The 19,359-nt window shown below is 33.8% G+C and overlaps 1 protein-coding gene and 1 long non-coding RNA gene across 3 annotated transcripts in view; one reads left to right on the top strand and one right to left on the bottom strand.

The window, feature by feature from the left end:
* LOC113500520 (centaurin-gamma-1A) overlaps positions 1-19,359 on the bottom strand; it is a 175,147-nt gene that overhangs the window by 39,764 nt on the left and 116,024 nt on the right. The window contains exon 1 of one of the 2 annotated variants that reach the window (XM_026881352.1): positions 14,926-16,394. The exons of the other annotated variant lie outside the window; for it this stretch is intronic. Within the exon in view, the coding sequence (XP_026737153.1) occupies positions 14,926-15,088 (163 nt within the window). The 5' untranslated portion in view covers positions 15,089-16,394. Of the gene's footprint in view, positions 1-14,925; positions 16,395-19,359 lie in introns of those variants that run through there. 2 annotated transcript variants of the gene reach the window in all.
* LOC113500523 lies at positions 11,701-13,304 on the top strand. The gene is made up of 2 exons (XR_003401214.1): positions 11,701-12,342; positions 13,061-13,304. It is a non-coding gene; the product is annotated as an uncharacterized LOC113500523 (long non-coding RNA).

A 19,359-nucleotide genomic window follows, 5' to 3' on the forward strand; every position in this document is an offset into this window, starting at 1 on the left:
GTTGTCGAACCCATCATGGCCACAAAGCACGGCCCATGAGTCTGATTTCCTTTAAAACGCTCAAGTATGTAAAACAATAAGTTTTTAACCTTTACAGCAATGGTGCGTGACCGTATCGGCCTTGTTGTTACAACTAGAACATTTATTTCCAATGACACGCTTAAATGGTATTTTAATAACGGCATTATGTCATTCAATTGTTATAATTTTCTTTGATTGCGTTTTGATGGTACTGATTTTGAAATAGTGTCACTTTTATCGACACTTGTTGAAAGAGTTAATGGCCGATGATGCCATCCAAAATAACTAAATAAGTAAGGACCAAAAAATTAACCTGATCTAAGGTGGTTGCAGTTAATTTGAGAAAAATACAGTAGTCAAACTCTTTTTATTATAGAGGTTGCGATACTATATGCCATCGTATTACAAGGAGAACGATATTTGTCTGTTTTTATAAAACTATCAACATTATCACAATTATCAACATGTCTTGCAAATATTCTGTACGAAATAACTATATCGCTTCTTCTTATACCACAGTCTGAAAGCCTGTGACGTCACACATCGGGAGCGCCGGCGCCGGCGCCGCGCTGATGCATCTCAAATTAAGTTGCTATAATAACATTAGCGTTGACCAACATGACTTGTTAAGGATGTCTCCTACAGAAACATATTAATAAATAACATAATTCTTTCAACACAAAAGTCAAAATAAAATAATCAATTTCATAGTTGAAAAGAACATGGGACGTGTCTGGTAGAAAATAATGTATGAAGTGCTAAGCAACAACGTAAGCTGTTATGACGTTCTACTTAAATTGTACTTATTGTAACTATGTAATATTTTTATGTTGAATTCGGCCTTGGCACGATACTTGAGTACCAACAGTTTTTTCGCGTTTTATGTGAATTGTGAATAAAAAACCATGGCGAGTTACAAGATTTTTAGAATTGCGGAACAAACAGCGTTGCGGATGAAATTCAATTAATGTTGTATGGCAGGTACCTACTTCTGTTCATTGTTCTTGTACATTTAATTAAAAAGGTTTTATTCGATTTTAAAGTATTTAATTTCTTGAGAAAACGTCTTTGTTTTAAATTTGAGAAATCTCGCGATCGTTTATATATATTTACTGAAGATCAGTGTCGTTACGGTAAACACAATAAGTGCCCATTTAAACCACAATAGACAAAAGAAATTACAACAATTCTATTCAAAAACCTTGTCTAACAGTCTCGAGGTTGTCAGCCGTCATCCTTGACACGACATGTTCTGTATTGCTGGTTTTCATGCTGATTTAATAATTTTACATTGTTTCAAGCAACACTTTGTAATATTTCTCTAGTTTTAGGAAAATGTGTAGGATGTGTGTTTTTATGAATTGCGGTCTCGTCTTCAAGTGATAGAAGTTCTATTCTGAATCGTTATTGTTGATCATAATACACCTTTCAGGATTCTTAAAAAGATTTTACAAATAGATGTTAATAAAATGAGATCCGACTGCGTTGATATGCTGCCAACCCTACTACTCTTGCTAATGAATCTTCATTAAAAACAAGCTAAATTGAATCTTAGTACACACATCTTAAGAAATAATCAACTGTAATACGTAGTACGAACATTGCGAAGTCTGAAACTAGTAAGAATGGCATAATAAGCGCAATTTCGCGCTAATTTAGCGTCAGGCGCTCGACGAAACGTCGCCTTTAAACGCAATATTGCGCGTAGTTTGATTATAAAGTCTGTACCTTATTATGTGAGTGTTTTGTTATATTTTATAACCTAAGAGGTGTCAAAAAATTTACTTAATTCATTCATCACTGTCAGTCAGTTTTCTATCCCATTTGCTATAATAATTCGAAGCAAAATGTCTTTCTACCTATAAAGGTTTTGTTAACAACAACCATGCATACTTTTCTCTTTTTAAAACTGTTGTTTCGGAAAGTAAATAACTAAATTCGGCAGTGGATAAGCGAATGTTGAGTCATAAAAGTGGCTCCTGTTTAAATAAAGACTTTAGAAATGAGAAATTGCAGGAAACGTGTAAATTTATATGAGAAAACTTCATGCACATGTATGCAAGTACTTTATTGCCATAAAGTCTGTAACTTGTACCAAAAGGCTTGCATCATTCGGCGCCACATGGCATGTCGTTTTGGACACTGATTAATTAAAGTAACACAAGATACTGTCAAGTGCCGCCACTGGTGTGAAGTATAGTGCGTTGTCTTTGTTTTAATACAATACGGACAGATACGTTGATAAGTTACTGATAAACTGACATAATGTATTGGAAATAGAAGATGTCTGAGTCAAAATAAAAATAACAAGTTATTGTATTTTATTCACTGGAAATGTAAAATATTCCCACTAGGGATAGGCTTTCCTTGTACATTTAATTTCTTGCTAGATTAATTTGTAACTTCGGATCAAAACTTAAAAACAAGTTCAACTAATTTAGGACCTAGAATATCCACATAAATCAACAAAAAAATCGGACTCAAAATTAAATAAATTAATAGGTAAAACATGATTTAGAACATAGGCGAAGCACGCTACAAATTAATTTACGATCATGAAAAAAGGGGTTTAGTATCAAGGGCGAGGCGATAGGCAACTGGAAATAATAAAGTATAAAAGGTTCTATAAATAAATAAACACGTTATAATCACGCGAACAGTTATGACCAGTGAATAACGAGCTGACCACTCCTGTTGAGGCGAATACGAGGCTCTAGACTAGATTTATAGGTGATTAGCATAAAATTGTTGGTAGATAATACCACGTTTTTATATAAACAAGTTTTGCTAATAGGCCAGTAAGGCAATTGGTATGTAAATTTCAAGTCGCCAAAATTGTGGACTATTTTTGTCGTAAATGGATGTCTCATAAATTATATCCAAGCAAAGTGTGTCTTCAATATCAAAACCTATTTAAAACAAGATGAAATCCTGCCTGAAGTATTGGAAAACTGTGCTCTCAAATTTCAAAATTGGAGTCTTTATTTTGAACTTCAACACTATAAAAACAATTTTCAAGTAATTTCTTTAAAGGATAAATGTATTTCTTGTCAGATTTTTATCTCCATTCATTCTGTCGTGGTTTATTTCTGTCACAAAAAGCATTTACGGTGTATCAAAGTGATTTGGACTGGTTTCATACGAACTGTATTCAATGGTAAAAAGGGGTTGGATAAAAAAGAGTCTCGTGTTTTGCGCAATGCTCAGCAAACCGTGAAATGAGCTGATGTCGCGCGAAAGTCGTTGGATAATAAAATAAAAAAATAAGATATAATGGCAATACTTACTACACAATACGTAAATACCATTTATTATATAAGAATTTCTTTACTACTTAACACACTTAATAATTCAAAATACATTACCCAAAAGCCGTAAACTTTGCTTTATATTTACCCCCATTAAACTGCATCAACTCCTAGATGTAGAAGTAATGAGTCATACCTATACCTAAAGAAATACCAACGTGATTCAAAACAGCGATTAAGTCAAAACACTATTCAGGTCATATTCATGCACGAACTTCAATTGCTAGACACTACGTGACTTCTGAGCAGTTTTAACGTACCTCTTTACGCAGTAAATAGGTACTCAACGTAAAAAGCACAAATCAGATTGTCACGAGACTACTAAAAAAAAAACGAAAGTCGAAACTCTTACAATCTGAAAAATAATTAAATTAAACTACACAATATCTTCGGTTGAGGTTTTGTTCTTGCAGCATCTGCCCCAGTTTACCTGAGAAACATCTGCCCACCAAATAATGTGGCATTGAGCCCTTCGCGAATAGATTAAGGAAGCTTTGTGTGCTGCGAAACCGTAATCTTGAGTAGAGGTGGGACATCGTCGATAGCAACATCGATAAATTAAAAGTAAACATTTTATTTTGTGATTTAAACAAAAATAATATTATCATTTATCTTGACCAAATTTTATTCATGGTATTTGTCGAATTTTTTTATTTAGAAATGAGTGATAGTATAGTTTTAAAATCATGTCGTTCCAAATATTTATTTTATGACTCATGCATTCTACTAATTGAAGATTATAAATTATTGATAATATAATCAATAAAATAAGAGCATAGTACGATAATAAAACAAAAAAAAGTATATCAAAGTCCTACAAAACTATATTGCAGCGATCGATAAGTAATGTCACCAAAGTTCTCAGCGAGGGAGTATTGACCTTTATTATCTTTTATCGATAAATAAAATAAGGAAGTAGAGTAGTATGACAAGATTTAGTCGTGTAAACATTTGTATTGTGTTTTTGAGGGTTACTAAGTAAGCAAAACTTAGCAGAATGTATAGCCAGATTAAAACCTGTGTGTACTTTGAGATAAGATAACAGTATAAAATATTTTTATTATTAATAGTATTTAAGGTTGATTTTATAAGCAAAAATAGAAAAAAGTAAAAAACAGATTAATCAAATCGATACGGTACTACATCACTTTATTATCGAGTTTTACTTGTTGCGCTGATAGTCGCAACCCTCAAACCACTTCTTACTCTTTTCAAACGTTTGAAAGCGTAATTACATGTTTCCTGATACGTGAATTTCGCGATCATTATTAAACAATTTACCGGCGGTTGCTATGGTAACGCCCACTATTTTAAACAAGACCCCAACCCCGCTGTGTTTAACAAGTGAGAGATCTGTTTGTGTTTATGATGCAAATAATTCTTTTATGACGTTAATTGATTTTATATTATGACAGACGACGTTGGATTGTTGATGCATGGGAAAGAGTGTGACGTCGACGTGAGACTGAGAGAAAACGGATTCGTTTTGCTTTCTGTTTGACGTACACGAGTCCGAGAAAAAAAATACTTATTTTTTTATATAAATGTAGAGTTATTGGAACCACCCTTAACGTGGCTAGATCTAATAAACAGCACCTGCGGCGAGTCAGCGACGGTTATCAAGGAATAAGCGGCGACAGGAAACTGTTACTAGTTTATATTATGGCTTCCACTTGGGCGAATGGACATTGTGATAAGTAGATTGGAATAACAATTTTAGTACCGAGTATTTTGGTAGATTAATATATGAAATTAAAAATACATGGGAATAGGCGACAAAAATATTTATGGTGACATTTTCCAGTGGGTGTCATGAAATCGCTAGGTGATCGAACCCATTACTTTATAAATAAGTGGTGTTTCACACGAGAAAGTAATTTATTTATTTTTGCTCGTATTTCTTGGTTGTGCAAAATTATGATATCAATTAAAGGTCGATTAGAATTGGACGTAAACTTTACATTTGATCTTATAGGTAAGTAATTAGACGTTCATTTATAATCTCAGTACATACTGAAATAATAGTCTCTAGTTGGTACATAGATATAATAAAAATGATTAAGTTAACTGTTAATACGGTAACAGTTTTACAGGAGCTAATAAAAAGATCTGTCCAATTTCGCATCTATGACTATAATAAGAATCTATTGTCAGATAGGCAAAAAAGTACTTTTTGTGCCACTAACCCAACCCATAGTCACAAAAAAAGCTCTTAACTGACTACATGCGTCGGAAAAAAACAGCATAGTACCGCTTTGGAATGTAATCCTTTGAATAACGGAAATAAAATTAAAAGAAACAAAAAAGCACATTATGGAAAAATAAAAATAGGGTTGTGCCACAAATATAAAATATAAATATCGATAGCGCAATGGAATCGCGATTTACGATTCAGCTCGTGCGCGGCGGCTAAACAATGGCTTCCGTTTCCTGCCCGCCACGTGCGCCCGCGCACCGAAACATTTGAATTAGGAATTCACGTAATTGGACGAGATCAAAATCAAGTTATGGTTATGTGGGGAAAGTATGTGCTATTTATTATACTAACTAGTATTATTTATCACGTTACTTTAATTTATAGGACATGATTTTAGTAATTAAGGGGATGACTGTTGAAGTTGACTTCATCTTAATACTTTTTGAAGGAAGCCAGTGCATAATGTTATTTTTTAGCATCTCGCTTTTGATCATATCTAAATTTAGAATTATGAATATCTCAGAAAAGATAATTCAAAGAAACATCGATAAAATAACAAAGGAGATTGTATAAAGAAACGAAAAATATTGAATGCAAACAAAGAATACAACGCATAAATTATCTCTAGTTTTATATTCAAACTCAAAAATGTAAAGAAAACATATTCTTATGAAAATATCGTTTGATTTTTATGACATGTTGAGTAAGCGTGCCAATACTGGCAATAGCTATTTGTTTATTTAAAAATGGAATATTTTATTTTCTCTCTATTTTCCCAGCAACAACTGTAAAGAAATATAATCGACAAACGTTTAGAAATCGAAGCGTTAAAATAATTACAGCGCTACGTAAATTCTCTCTCGTAATTCTAAGTCTAATCACGGATATTATACAGATTGTTCTTTTGAAATAGAAATAACGTGCAAGAATTGAACAAGGTTTTTTCAGTATGATTAAATCCTAAACAAAAGTATTCTAATCTCAAGTATTTGTATAATCAAGCAAGTTTGACGCAGATCTAGAATACAGTGCCAGTTGAATAGATTTCCATTCATGTTTTTCTATTTCAGCACACAATGTATGAGAATCAACACACTTCTTGCTGTACGCATAATTACCACTAGCTATTTGCTTTTCAATCATTGTTGCGTTTGTTTCCAATTGCTTAAGTATTGAGGTTCATTTGTCTCTCCGCACATAACAGAAAATGAAAATGACCGATATAAAAAACAATAGACGATCAGCCGAGATTTGAATACCCCGTTAAAACAGACTTTACTTCTTTGTTTAGATAAATATATGTGATAATTACTCAGTAGATACATTGTTACTATTTGTATTGAATTTAAGTACAGTCAGAGACAGTCATCGACTACACACTACATAAGTCCAATAATACATATCTATCTATATGTAAATGTACCCGATATCTCGCTTCATTTGTCGGTTTACATCAGCGTTAGGGTTGACACGTAATTACAGATTTATAGATATGGTAAGTACGGATAAAGGGATTAAAATCAACTCAGCAGGAGATTGTGCAATGTTCAATTAAGTTAAAGACCGACACATTTTATTGCGTGAAATAATCATATCGTAGGGTGACATGCTTTGAAATGGATAAAATACTAAGATGTGATGTCTATTTTTGTAACGTTTTAGTACAAACATGTGTGTGACTGTTACTATAAAAAGGCGTGATGTGTAAGCACTAAAGCATTCGCCATTTAGGGCACAGCCGCGCATATTTTTCGCAAGAACAGTTTTATCGGCGATCGATTCTGTCTACATGGGTTTGGTTTAAAATTGAGGTTACCTAAACATTGTTTGAGATTTTTTATATCCTCTTGATAGTTTTTTTATCGTAGAGAAACTTAATATAGTATGTAGTATATAATCATACATTTAGTACTTGTCGCTTTTGCTTGAAGAAAGATTAAGCAATATATAATTATATGGATTCATTGCGTTCTCTATCGGTGATCGATAAATATACAACTTAATTTGGTCAGCCCTGATTTCCTGTGCTTTCAGTATCCGCCGTGCGTTCATTTGCTTTCATTTTGACGGGACGGCTTGCGTAACGTCAACGCATTAAAATATGCCAATCTGTTATGTCGTTACTGTATTAACCGTAACACATAATGCATTTTAATAAAATAAGGAAATTGTACATCAGTTCTTGACGTTGACTAGATTTTGTTTTCTTTAAACTAAAACCGGATTTGTGCATGTGCATTTACCACATGTTTATAAGAAAAGTTGTATAACACCACTAACTGCACTCTAAGTCTTAATAGAATTTCAAATGACGATATAAAGACAAAAGTCTGAACATACCATAAAGTTATGACCAATTTCCTCGCTTCAGAGACTTAACGAGTTTCTATTGTAGTTATAAAAAGGGACGGTGCAACTAGGTCGGCTGTCATGGCGACCTCTGTGCTCAGCAAATGGCTTTTCCGATTGCACTTCGCCACTAGAGTTGGTAAATGTGTCGAGGATAGGGCAATATTCCCGTTTAAAGGCTTTTACACGCAGATAATGGTATCTCTACTGATTTTATTGTAGAACAGTACATTCAAATGTACAAACGATATAAACGAATTGAGGGGAAAACAAGGGATCCAATAAAAGCGCATTAGATACGTGTTCGCATTAACCCCATTTAAATCGATTCGTCGTTGTGCTAAAATGTTTTTACCTACTTCACATTAATTGCTCTACCTTTTAGTACGAGTCTATCCAGATTTTCTCATTCATCTGGAGACAATAAAAGCTGCCTATTTTCTGTTTTCTTCGTTTTAAGGTTTTGAAATTGGAACAGCTCTATGCCGTTACGATCGATAGATGCTTCTTTTTTTTAAAGTTCATGCTCGAGCACTTTTTAAACGTTTTTATTGCTGTACCGTTCGGTATTCAGAAATGGACACACTCTTTTCTTTTGATACCAAGATATTATAGTCTTTTAATGGAATATTTTCCAATTCAAGTTAGAATGGTTATATTAGATGCCAGAAAAATGCCAGTTAACCGGTCCACGTCTACTAAACAGAGCATGTACTCGTACTATACATACACATAGTCACTACATAATTTCTTATCAAGTTGTGCACTGAAACTAACAATGCACTGAGTTGAGGTCAAAATCAATGTCACGTATGACTCACGTAACTAGATTCAAGCGAGTCAATTATGACGAATAGAACAGACTTAATCGATTACATCATTACGTGATTAAATTGTTTCTTTTTTAATGGAATTTAGGTATGTGACATTTAAAGTTGTTGTTTTAAGATTCAAGATATTAATTGCAGTATCTGCCATCCTTATCAGTATTTTGCCGGATACAAAGTTCTCGTTTAATCATAATATTAACGATATTGATTTAATTAACAGTTGACCTAAGAATGTGTTTCACCTTAGATAAGTGAAGCTTGGGGGCTTACCGCCACGTTTTAATGAGATATAATTTTAATGCAATTGCAGAACAAAGACAGCGCTCTACAGTGTGGTGCTTTGTCCCGCTTCCATAAGTACAATCATGTTATTTTAAGACCTGTGTACTACTTACTTATTTGATACGGATATTGATCCCAGGAGTGTCGTGGTAACAGGATGTGAGGCCGCAATATGTTGCAGAGCCTTTTCAATATCGTAAGCCCCTTGTGCTGACCCCAATAAATTGTTAGAGGCGCAGTCGTCTCGAGTAAACTGAGTTAAGTGATGGAATGTAGCGGGTGTCTCGTAAATTACCTTAACTAGGTATTTTTTTGTGCATAGTGCAATGAATAAGTAAACCAATGTTTTTAAAATTTTAATATTAAAATTATTTTGTGCCTCAACAGAGAATAAAATCTCTTAGCAGTATTATCGTAAAATAATGTCTAATTTTAGCAGGAGAACTTTGGCAGGCATAACTTATTACGGTTTAAATTATATGTGTCTTACATGGTATTTTAGTACAACTGAACCTATAGAACACGTTATAAAGTTTCTATAACTCAATAAAATGTGATATTACCCACAAAATTTAATGAGCGATAAATACGTAAGTCAGCTCATAATGCCGTGATTACTGATTCAAAATCTAATGTCCTCGTAATTTATTTGAGTATTTGAAATAGTGCAACCCATTCGCCATCTCTACTGCTTGAAACTTGAGCTTATGCAAGCGTTCGCCGTGTAAGCCGACATTAAATGAATTTATTATGAGCACGGAGGGTCGGCGCGAGAAACTTTTGCAATTTTGATAGTTCGCTACCAATATTTTTATACATTGTCGTTTTGTCTTAGTCAATCAGGCCCGCGAGCGCTTGTGAGAGGGAGATGTATCGTGTATTATAAATAGAGGTTTTCTAATCCATTGACGTCACAAATCCGATATATTCGGAAAAAAATGAGTTCGCTTCTGTTGATAAGCGGAGTACGAAAACAGATTGTTCCTCTGATTCAATCGAATCTTACAATTATATTACACTATCTTTTCGCCCGCGTCGATGTCGGTTATATTGCGTTTCCAAGAGAACTCTTCAAAAGCCCGGGATAAAAACTATCCTATGATCTTTCTCAAGGTCAACTCTATCTCTGTACCAAATTTCATTAAAATCAGTCAGGTGTGGTTTAGACGTGAAAGCGTAACAGAAAGACGGAGTTACTTTCGCATTTATAATATTAATAGTAGGGATGTATCGAATTGCCGAGGAAATGAACGATAAGGTATTAACAAAATTAGGTACAATCACGTCTCTACACTGCTCAGCAAGGGACATATTTACTAATGAAATGTTACAGGTGTCAATTAATCTAGTGTTATAGATTGAGAATCCCTAAAGTGCGTCCTACATTAGAACCCATGGGAGACATAAGCATAGCACCTACTTCACTCTCAGTGGAAACACATCTGACTCACGAAAACACATTCGGTAGCCAAGTCTTATTACCACAGCAAGCAACATAACATCAAACTTTAGTACAGAACATAACAGTTCAGTGAAATGAGACATTTCTTAATAGAAGGTGAGAAAGGTCACTTATAGTCAAGGTTGATGTAAAAGGGGCGCGCCGGTACGCCAGCAATTGGACTGCATCCAATTGTCTGGCCTGACCCAATTCTACTTCAGGCCACTGGATTAGGTAATTTGCATTTATATGGCAAGTAATAGCTTTTAGATATAGTCGGTTCGTGTTTATGATTTCATGCTTTGAGCAAATTAAATCTTACATTTGTCACGGTACTTGTTTCTGTAAAGGCTGTAGCCGCTGTTGTCGTGGTCTCTTACACATTTTGATAAATAATGCTTGTAATTAGCTTCTACAACTAAATACCTATCTCTGGTAATTTACCATGAGTAAGTAGAATTAATCTACGGTATATTCTCAAACTCTTGTTTTGATATCAAAGTTCTAGGCCTAAAATATCGGCCAACAAGATTTAATCTCACCTTCACATGCACCAATTATAGAAGAAAATTTGCAGACTCGAAGTTGCTTCTATTTGGAAGAGGTCCAATACTGATGCGGGATCTAGGCAAACACTCAATGCCCATATTACGTAACCTATGTTCCTTCACGCTTTGGGGCATAGGATATTAAGCCGTAGTGATTGGAATGGCCCGAGAGTAAATCTGAGTATATCGAGAATATTCCGCTATGAAATTGGTATTGCTTGATTGGATGCTTACAATATTTTGGAAATATTTAAACGATTTATGTCATGCTACCGTCATTTCATTTTACACTTATTTGTAACTTGTAAAATGTAAACTTATTTTTCAATTTTTAATTATGTTCGTGTGCTACATAAATTAATTTACATAAAAATATAAACAATTAAAACTTTAATATGCAGCAATAAGAATAACAATTTCAAAGTAATAATTATTCCCAACGACGTCTGGCAATGGCAACTGAGAAAATAATATAATTTTAAAAAATAAAGCGAGACGTTTTGACGAGCTTGTTTCTCACGAGGTCGTGAGCTTTGCGTTTGTTATTTTTTCTCTTCACGACCAAGGCTGAAAGTCGTGGCCAGTAGTAAAATATTCGCTATTCTTTTTTTGACCGATCTGCAATTTATTCTTCCTTTGTAGAGAAGAAAAGTTAAAATTAGAATACTTTTACAAAATATAATGTACTTACAATTTTTTTCTGGTTATAAATAAATTCCTGCTATGCTATATTATATTATAAATAGAATACTACCAAAAAATACTACCACAGGGAAATTAAAATTTAGGTGTTAAAAGTTGTTTAGCACAAACATTGATAGAACTTGCAACTAAGTATACCTAAATCACGCCACACTTGCTTTGCTTTACTGATTAATTGATTTTAGACATAAGACATTATACTTTGTCTTGTTCTTGCGTAGACATACAACTTATTTTTCTACATTATCAAGTTCGAAGTCTAAACACGTGATTCGTTTGGCGCATCTGCAACTATTTACCGACGGCATTTGTACGTGGGAAAAGAAGTATGAAACGCTAGCTTAAGTAACAAAGTTTTAATCGTGACACCATTGAAGTTACCGTTAGTTTTTATTATTATTTTACTATAATTAAAATTATAATTTTAATAAAACCTCTTTTTATCAATAAATTAATTGGCATTCAAATATAGACAATAATAACACGCCATTTACAAAACCGAATTAAAAATAATATGTTCCTTATTTAAATCGTTGTCCGAGTACTACAAACTATTTAGGCATTCGTATAAAATTAAAGTCCTGCAATATAATTACGCGGGAATTTCAATTACGGAACAAAAACTTCTAATCGTTATAACCGACATAAAAGAACACATTAAATGGTAAGTCGTTGTTTTTAAAAGGGGTCAAGTTTAATTGGTTGTAACATATATATAACGTCAAGTGTGACATTTAGGTTGGCACGCGCTTGCCAGGTGCAAACTAGTAATTAGTGTTGTCCGTTGCGGCGGAAATAAAGATTTAGTCGATTTTTATTGTTATTATTTAAATTAGTGTGTTAATTCATTTTTATTTAATGTCAGTTTGATTTGAAAAATTTACAAAGCAGCTCGTGGGTTCGATTAAAAATAATCGGCTGCTTTATAGGCTTTTGAGAGTCCATTAGATATTTAACAGATAGTGAAAGCTTTTTTGTCCTTTCTGAATTAATTTGAAAATATTTAAACAAATGCTATTAAATAATTGAATTTGAATAGCTGTCTACCAGATTTAGTATCAAAAGCTTGATTCAATTGAAATTCAATACGTAATACATGTTTATATTTCATTAAATGTAATAATTACTTAATTGAATTAAACTATCAGCCAACCAGTTTCACTCGTAATGGACAAGCGGTCGTTGCATGTCTGCCCTCCAATTAACTTTACATACCTAAAAGATTTTATCGCTGCGTTCATCGATCTAAAAGTTAATCAACCCCGAACGCATCCGATAAAATGTACTAGAGATTAGAAAATATACGTTATCGTTGACTTCAGCTCATGTGTTCATTAGTTGGTTGTTCATTAAAATATATTCAACTTTTATTTATTTTATAGGTCCGGAAGTAATCGATCTTGGAGCTGTATACATACAACCTATTTACTTTTCCATTTACCTAATACTTGACTACCTACAGGCTAAACGTTATAAAGTAAGGATGCTATACGAAACTTTGTATTTATATTTTTTGATTAGCTGTATTCTTCTTTTAGTTATATTATACATACGGAGGAAGCGTAATCCTGTTCTCGTTTGATCAAAATGTAAACGAATTATCATTAAAATTAATTTCCATAGGAATTAAGCCTTTCATTCAATTGACAACTCCTTGGTGTAGAAGCAAGTAATTAAGAGCAAAAAGTTTGTATTGTACGATCGATATTAGAATTCACACGCCTTTTTATACCAACAAGAGTGACCTAAAAATCAACCATGAGTGTAAAACAGATGACTTTTCGCAGCCAATGTACTGAAAAAATATTGCCATTAGTATATCAAAGATCGTAAGTATGATATTACCAGACATTATAACAACCTTGGAACATTATGTACGAAACAGTTGTAATAACAATCAGTTGATCTGTATCAGGCAGTTTAATTACAATGTTACGGCGATGTGGGGTAACAAAGAGTAAATCGAATCGATTCGAATGGATTTGGCACATTGAAACAATTTATTATTAAACTAGGATTACTTCAAGCAAATTCTTTGTTGATTTTCGTAGTAATTATTTCATTTTGAATAGAACTGCTTTGGAACGTATTTGTTCATTACGCGTTAAGGATATCTCCAGGCAATTTTTTTTTAATTGTTCTTAGGTCACAGCGCTAAGTTGTTTCCTTATATCGCTGGGTATATTTGGTACAACGTTGTACGGCATAAATTCCTATATTTTCTTAATTTTAGTTGTCAACCTATGGCCAAGAACCTAGCGCAGCTTTAAAAAATTACGTGGCATTAATTCATTGAAGATTCGGCTCTACAATTCAGGTATCACTCGACAATTATTTATAACAATGGTACTATCAAGAATAACTATGGAATAACTAAGCTCAATTTTATGGCCAGTGACCATTTAATATGACATAGAAGAACATGAAACAATGCCTAAAATGATGTCACGTATTATGACGTTGTAACCGAATGACGCGCAACAGGATAGCTTTAAGAAAAAAATTAAACAAAACATCATCAAAATACCATATTGAGAAGAATAAGGATTTACCAATACGTCATTTTAGAAGGTTTAATAAAACCACAAATTCGCTGTTGTTACGTTGCTTTAGTTATGACGATAGACAATATTTATTGTAATAATTATTTAAAATATCCTCCTAGAAGTATAGGTAAGTAATGAGTACCTCTTCGTCCATTATGTAAATATTGTTTCCACTTCATATATGAACTTGTTTCAATTCGCAGTAATTTTACGGAAGACTAATCTAAATAGCAAACAACGAATTAAATATTACGATGTATTGCAGAATATGTTCGTGCTATGAATAATTCAATCTGAATAGTTTTCTAATCACCACTACTGTTCTAACTGAAGTTTAATGTCTTATTTTTTTATCGGCTATTCCCCGATTTGACGTCGCAAAAAATCAATAGCTAGCCAAGTTATCGCTACCATTAGCGACGTTCTTGATGATTAACTTAATGGTAACTTGGGATTTCTTAATTACTGGGGAAAAGGTGCCATTAGAAGAGAAAAGGAGAGTCGTTTGGGAAAAATAGAGGCTATTATTATGGCAATTGTGCTAAGCAAGCTATGTATTGTCTAACTTTTATGTAATACAGATTAAGTACAGAGATTTGTCGTAAGAGTACTGTATGTGGCAACGTTAAGTAAAGTACGAGTATAAATAATAAAAATTAAAAAAAAGAAAGTGATGGAAATAATCATACGCTACCACTCACCGGATTTTCTTTTTTCGTTTACGAGGACCAGCGATTTCGTTCTCTTTACTCTTAGAGAGCGTCGTCTTATGGACCTCATTAATGCTTCCGGCATCCTCGAAAACCTCGGAGAGTCCACTCTCTTCTCCGGCATGAAGAAGTTCTTCACCGCCAACATCGTCATTTTCAACAATCCAAAGAGTTCGCACAAATATTGAAGTAAAAATGGATTACTTTAATCCCATCTCTATTTCAATTAACGCACTATCTCAATCGAGCGTTCGATTTGTAAACACAAAATAAAACTATGACTAATCTAATATTCGTAGTCGATTCGCAAGGTCAGGTACTTCACATTAATTTGCTGTTGATCGATAACGCAATGTAGGTGTTCCTTTTAGAAGCTATTGTTATTTGTTCTCATCACTATTCCCGAAGCGGAGTAAATACATCCTGTTTGCCTATTTGGTGGTCGTAATTATTTTTGGGGGAGCGCGATGCGTCCGCTCACGGACAGAGCGCGCGGTGAACTGGCTTTACAGGCTGGGTGTGCTTGGAGGGGCAAGGCTCGTCGTACGGGTTTGCGAATGTTATCTATCTTATCAGAATTTACTTAGTCTTTGAACAATACGGTCATTAAATTTACCGTAAGTTGATAACCGAGAACAAGGTCGTGTGCTGAATGAATGAAGAGTGCGAATTAACCTGTTACATTGAAATGCGTGTATTGAATCATTAAGTATTACCTTAATGATGATCCATACAGGTGTAATTAGAAGTAGCAGAAGACCTTCGATGCCCATAATCAAGTAGGCATAGTTAATAATTACTTACAATGTTTTAGAAATTGGACACGATTATTATTACGCAAGAATGATTTGTTTATAGATTTGTTGCCTACACGTGATTTATTTTCGTTCTGCACAGCGGAAGTAAACAATCCGCACATATAGAATACATTTATATTGTTATGAATCATACGAGTGCATACATTATCCTCATTCTAGTTTCCTTACAGGGTGGACAGAGAGCGCCGAGCGTTACCCATATAGGCTCATACACGTTTCCTGTGTCACCTGCAGTGCCTTATGAGGCTTGGACCTACCATCATATTACTCACAATTTTATTTTTAGCTTAAAAATCCAATACGTCTTAAATCGCTTAAGTATTGCGTGTGTATTGCGGCAATTTAAAACAAGACGTCCTTATGAATGTAGCTCGTCTATAAATTCACAAATTGAGTTGGAAAAATAGCCAGTAGGCTGAATGAATTCTCTAAAGGGAAAATCTTCTAACCATCATTACCCTCGTAGTCATATATAGCAAGCAATATTGTTTATACATCTCTACATACATAAATGCTTGTTCTATAACCGTTTCCCGTCTGTTACGTACCCGTACCCACTTTGAAACAGGAATGTGTGAACATAATTTCTTTCATTCCCGGCAATTTGGGCTTTAAACGCCCACGCGAAATGCCATAAGATCTTGCCTTATTTAGTTACAGACAGTAGGTACTTTGAGTCATATTTCCACTTTCAAAAATCTGAAAAGAGGTTTTGTATTCTGAGGACGATTTTTTTTGCAAAGTCGGTTTCTTAATGAATTTATGAAATATTACAACGAACCTTTCAGTAATGAGTATATTCTGCCACACGCTTACAACCATGCAGGTATTGGAACAGTAAATGTGTCTCTCTCCAAAATTTATGGCATATCATTAAAGTTGTACCGTGCCGGAACATAAACGCCTAAAATTTCGCTAAACCGCTAATTTAAAATATGCTCATACGAGTGATATAAATTGACCTACATTCATCATCATTATGGTAGAACGGGCATTCCGTTCATTTAACATTTGTGCCACGCCTGGATCGAACCCACTCCCTCTATTGTTGTTAGTGTGCTAATTAATTTACCTTTTTGATGAACTCGTTAGGGTTCGAAGAAAGATTTATTTACTAGAAGGTATAGTTATTTGGAATACCCAAATGAACGCTAACGTTATTGGTATTAAAGCATGGAATTATCAAAGTGAGTTATTGCCATTTGCTGTTTTAATTTCTCAGTATCAATTACATGGCTGATTTGTAAGGATTTTGTGAATTTAGAAAATCTAAATAACATCACAAAGAAATGCATTTTATCCAACCAAGACAAATATTTCAAGTATAAAGAGAAAACACTTAACGCACTCAATCTAAGGCAACAAACATCTGCGTTAAGTGAAAAAGCGTTTTCATGAAAATTTATCTTCTTACGTCGACAATGTGGAAAATTCGCTCTTTAACGTTCAAAGTATAAGCTTCCAAGAATAATCCTCTACAATTGAAATGCTAATGGTGGTATTAACATTTTGGGCAGCTCAGCATCTCAAAGATATACGGTACCTTGTTAAACCTGAGATCATGCTTAAGATGATATTCCGTGAATAGCTACAGTAGATGCCTGGAATTGCTGCGAGGAACGCTTTTGCGTCAAAATATGCAGGTTATATTATCATAGTACGTATAACAGTATCTACTTTCTCCGAAACACATGCTGTGAGGTAGAAGACTAAAAATATGATTTGAGGACAATATAATCGGCAAACTGTAAAGTATGAAATTAATCTTATCATTTTTTTTTGTGTAGTGTGTTCAAATAGTTTGCAATAAAAGAACGAATAAGAAATAATGGCAGTAAATATAATAAAAAATTAAGTTTATTAAATCTTAAATGAACACATGATTTTCTTCGATGAGTTCATTCTAGTAGATGAACAAGGTTTTGTTTTGGTAAATGTCATAATATTTGAAGATTTGCCAGATATCGAATAACAAGACACCTGCACGTCTACAGTAGATCGTGTACTAGTTAGAGACATAATAAAATATGCAAGAACTATTGTGACTGTCTCAAAGCTTAGCTTGCATATTCAGCTGATGAAGTAAATCTGAAACTTATTTTATCCTTAAGGGAATAAACGCGTGATTATAAAAATTTATAACAGCGCATAATAAAGCGCTGCATCGGTTTATTTACAAAACTCCACTGAGTATCGTGCAAGTTCTTATCGCAGCATCGTAGCTGCACGTTGCGGTTCACGTTTTGCATCACCAACCAATACAACCTGACGTTCCACTACCTCTTTTGTTTCCTCTAAAAGGAACTAAAATGTAAACAAAGATGCCTCTTGAGATGTCTTGCTAAATTGGACGATGTTCAACTTGTACTTTGTTTTGTGTTTGAGCTTAGTATTTCTAGCAGATTTATTTTTAGTCTGATGTTAAAACGGAAATCTTCTATAGAGATTATGCAAGAGTTCTAACAAGTTTGTATGCATATTTTGTCTTTTTAACAATAGTTATAGCAATAAACGTGCTAATTTACGAAGGCATGACAAATATATTCACCAGTACTCCTGTTCACTTAAATAATCTTGTTCAAGAGGTTCTTCAGCTTTTTGTATCGCTATAGTACGCTTACCATAGGTTGTAGTGTAGGATGCCTGTTGTAAGAATGTGAGAAAAACTATAGACTAGCAGGTGCACATTGCTGTTATTGTCGTACTACGAATACTATAGAACTTGATGTATTATTAACTGATGTCGCTCCAACTGTTAATAAACGGTTTCATTTGTACCGAGCGTGGACATACAAAACCTTTTACATTACTTTGAGAATAATTTGTAAGTATAGAAACAATAAATTAACTTTAGTGTGTTAAGAAGCCTAGTTAATAATTTAATGTCGGTACTAAAAAGTTGAAGAGAAACTAAATAAAATAAAAACTTAAATATAATTTTAAACTCAAGGGAGTGTTAACCCTGAACCCTTACTTAGTATTAAATAACATTTATTTGAAACAATCCCAAATGGTCACATACGCACAGGACAACAACTGGTCATGCGTCAAAACTGTCCGTTTAATTGTAAGCTCAATTAATTCAGGTCGTTTTGGGAATGCTGTCCTCGCCCACGTCAAAGTAGGACTGGGAATAGAACCGGTTGAATCCTCACGATATAGTGCTTCCCTCAATACTGCGTCTGTCAGATAAGAAGAGACAGGCTTTGTGAAATAAAGGCTTGATATCAAGACCGACCCAACAGACTCTATTAGAATGGGTCTATGTAGATTAGAAAAGAGTAAAAGTTTCTACTATATCTAAATGTAAATTGGTACTGAAAATATAAGACATTGTTACCGTAGTCAAACAAAAAGGACCAGTCTAAATCGCTCTAGGTTTCGCTGTTGCGTTTTAAAGGTAAACTGTTGATTGAAGGTTGTAGCATAAATATGTCCATAAATAGACTATAACGAGACCAGTGTAACTAGATCGGAAGACCTCGTTAACATTTCAAACAAAAAATAAATGCCAGTAACTCATTTAACGAACGATAACTATTGGAGGAATGATAAACTGAGTCTAAAGCAAACACGGTTACTAAGCAATTAACAAATATAGAATAAG

The sequence above is a fragment of the Trichoplusia ni genome, chromosome 14, assembly GCF_003590095.1.
Source record: "Trichoplusia ni isolate ovarian cell line Hi5 chromosome 14, tn1, whole genome shotgun sequence".
Classification (NCBI taxonomy): Eukaryota; Metazoa; Arthropoda; class Insecta; order Lepidoptera; family Noctuidae; genus Trichoplusia; species Trichoplusia ni.